Raw genomic sequence first — 3,268 nt, 5'->3', positions numbered from 1 at the left:
AGAACTGGACATCTCTAGGACGATAAACAAACCAATTGTTTCCCACCAGGCACTTGTTCCCCTTTATTCTGGCAAGGTTAATTACTTTGGTTCTAATTTTTAACCACGGAAGGCTTTCCTCATTTCATGTTTTCAGCTTATGTGGGGGGGCGTTTACATAGCAGAGCATTTCGAGCTTTGGGGGGCTGAGGAAGAGCAATGGCGGCACATTGCCATAGCATCACCCAGCCTGGCCTCGTCCCTGCGAGTCTACGGATTTTGGAGAGTGAAATGTGAGTTAGAAAATGAGCAAGAGAAATGGCCTGCGTCAGGAGAATTGTCTGGATTGAGGCAGGCCCTCGCACTTTCCCTACGGACGATGCCTTTCATTCCTTTTCTGTTCATGTTCCAGAAGGGAATGGAAGGGTTTCCGAAGAGCAGCTATGGAGCAATGGCTGAAGGTAAGAAAGCCTTGGAGTTCTGAGGAGGCGTCTCTGATCCCTCTCTACCTGGGACCCCGCCCTAAACACAAGGACAGAACCCATTATTTTACAGCCAGGCAGAAAAAGACAGCAACCATTTGTCCCCCATCTCCTCAACCCCTGTGCCTGAGACATCTTCCTCCCTCCCTCCCTCCCTCCCTTCCTTCCTTCCTTCCTTCCTTCTTTTCCTTCCTCCCTCTCTTCCTTCCTTCCAGGAATTAAGTCATAGCATTTTAGCAGATTCCCAGGAGAATACAGTGATCTACAAGTATGAAGAATCGTTCACTTACATGGCATTAATGCTCGTTTGTTTGTTTTTGCAGGAAGGGTGGACGACAGTGGATTGGAAGCACCTTCTTTGAGGATCATCCTGGTGGGAAAAACAGGCAGTGGGAAGAGCGCCACAGGGAACAGCATCCTCTGCCGGCCAGTGTTCGAGTCCAGGCTGGGGGCCCAGACAGTGACCAGGTCCTCCAGAGAGCGCTCGGGACGTGGAATGGGAGGCGCATCCTTGTGGTTGACACGCCCTCCATCTTTGACTCACAGGTCCAGACCCAAGAGCTGGTGGAGGACGTCGGGCAGTGCTACCTGCTGTCTGCCCCGGGGCCCCACGTGCTGCTGCTGGTCACCCAGCTGGGGCGCTTCACGGCCCAGGACGTGGAGGCGGCGAGGAGGGTGAAGGAGGTGTTCGGATCAGAGGCCATGAGCCACACGGTGGTCCTCTTCACCCACAAGGAAGACCTGGGGGCTGGCTCCTTGGATGATTACGTGGCCTGCACAGACAATGTCCACCTGCGGGGCCTGGTGCAGGAGTGTGGGGGGCGGTACTGCGCCCTCAACAACCGGGCGTCCGGGGAGGAGCAGCGCACGCAGCTGCAGGAGCTCATGGCCGTGGTGCAGGGGCTGGAGGGCTGGCACCAGGACTCCTTCCACAGCAACGACCTCTTCCTGCAGGCTCACTTGCTGCAGCAGGCCGGGGACGGGGTCCTGCCCGAGGAGCGCAGGCGCTACCTGCACAGGGTGAGGCAGCACCTGGACAGACAGAGGAGGGCGCTGAGGGCGGAGCAGGGCAGCTGCTGCTGCAGGGCGGTGCTCGCTCTCAGAGCCTGGATGGCTTCGCACCTGCTCCTCACTGCCCTCCTGCTCCTGGCTACCTTGATCGTTATTGCTGTCTCCATCAATCTGTGTATCACGCAGGGGAAGTGAGCGTGCCCACTTGATTTCTAGAATGAGTTTTCTTCCGATTCTCCGTCAGTGTCCAGGGGTAGGACACACCCTCTGCATCACAGCTGTCAAACATGTTCCTGCAGGTGCTTTTAAGTCAATAAAACTGAGAGGAAACTACAGCTACCAGCACAACTATGCTTATTGCAGCATTATTTACCATAGCTAAGATATGGAACCAACCCAGATGCCCCTCAGTAGAGGAAAGGATCAAGAAAATGTGGTATATATATACAATAGAATTCTATGCCTCCATCAGAAAGAATGACATTGCCCCGTTTGTTAGGAAATGGAAAGACTTGGAAAAAATTATATTAAGTGAAGTCAGCCAGCCCAAAGAAACATAGGTCCCATGGTTTCCCTTATTTGCAACAACTAGTATATGTCTGAGATAAGCAGAAAAGGTCAGATAAGTTGATGTTAGGGGAATGAACCCCAAGATAAGGACTCAAACGTATTTTCTTTCATGTGATTGCTTCTAACATATTTATAAGATGATTTCTTTGCTGCTTTCAGTGTATATGATGGTGGTATAATTTGTGGAGTGGAAGGGCAAAAACAAATTGTTTAAATAGGCATTCAGGTGGATCCATTGCAACAATGAGATGTACAAGTCATTATGTCGAAAAAGGAACTTTACAACTTTGTAGGGGGGTGGGTAGGGGTTTGGAGGGAGAGTTGGGAAGGATGGGAAGGGGAAACAAAGGAGGAGGCAACAATGCTTGATAAGAAATGTACTCATTATCTTGCCCATGTAATTGTAACCCCTCTGTAAGTTATTTTCACAATAAAAAAAAATTAAAAACACAGAGAAAAATAGTTTCAGTGTGCGTGCGTGCATGCATGCGTGCGTGGGTGTGGGTGTGTGCATGTGTGTGTGTGTGTGTGTGAGTGTGTGTGTGCCAGTACTGGGGCTTGAACTCAAGCCTAAACCTTGACCCTTAGTTGAGTTTAGTTTTGTTGTTGCGCAAGGCTAGCATTCTACCACTTAAGCCATAGCTTAAGTTAAACGGAGCTGAGAGTCTCATGAATTTCACTGACCTGGCTGGCTTTGAACCTCAGTCCTCAGATCTCAGCCTCCTCAGTAGCTAGGATTACAGGCATGAGCCCACTGGCGCCCAGCACCTTCTCTGTTTTGCGTTGTTAACGTTGTAGATTTGAAGTGAGGGAAGTTCAGCGCATGGCTGCTGGGCTGCCTAGCTCTGCACCCAGCCTTCTACCAGCCAGGATATCACGAGGGGAAACATTCTGGGTGCACAGCTGGTGACCCGTTCTTCGTTTGTTCATCAACATGGCCCAACCTCACCGTGGCCGGTTGGAAAAGATGCTACTCCATCACTCCTCCACCCCTAAGAGAGGAGGAGGAGAGTCTGCGGGGAGAAAGGGATATGGAGGTTTTGAAGAAGATGGAGAGAGGATTCTGAACCTGAGAGGGAGGAGAGCCAGGGCTGCAGGCAGGGATGAGCCTCTGGCCCCAGGGGAAGCAGGATCAGTGGCCAGGAATTGCAGGGGCTGCTCAGCCCTAGAGCAGGGATGGTGAAGGATCAGAGAGCAGCCATCTTGGGCTCTGTGACTTCCACAGT

The 3,268-nt window shown here is 51.5% G+C and overlaps 1 protein-coding gene across 1 annotated transcript; it reads left to right on the top strand.

Moving 5' to 3' along the window:
• The first annotated feature begins 325 nt into the window (after positions 1 to 325).
• On the top strand, positions 326 to 1,870 carry LOC106001478 (GTPase IMAP family member 5-like). Its single transcript, XM_013036570.1, has 4 exons — positions 326 to 440; positions 785 to 929; positions 1,008 to 1,134; positions 1,167 to 1,870. Exons 1-4 carry the CDS (start codon positions 359 to 361, stop codon positions 1,665 to 1,667), a joined length of 855 nt encoding a protein of 284 aa, XP_012892024.1. The 5' UTR covers positions 326 to 358; the 3' UTR covers positions 1,668 to 1,870.
• The last annotated feature ends 1,398 nt before the right edge of the window (positions 1,871 to 3,268 follow it).

The sequence above is a fragment of the Dipodomys ordii genome, unplaced genomic scaffold, assembly GCF_000151885.1.
Source record: "Dipodomys ordii isolate 6190 unplaced genomic scaffold, Dord_2.0 Scaffold302, whole genome shotgun sequence".
In the NCBI taxonomy this organism is placed as follows: domain Eukaryota; kingdom Metazoa; phylum Chordata; class Mammalia; order Rodentia; family Heteromyidae; genus Dipodomys; species Dipodomys ordii.
The sequence above is the reverse complement of the archived record's forward strand: the minus strand, read 5'-3'. Positions and strand labels throughout refer to the sequence as shown.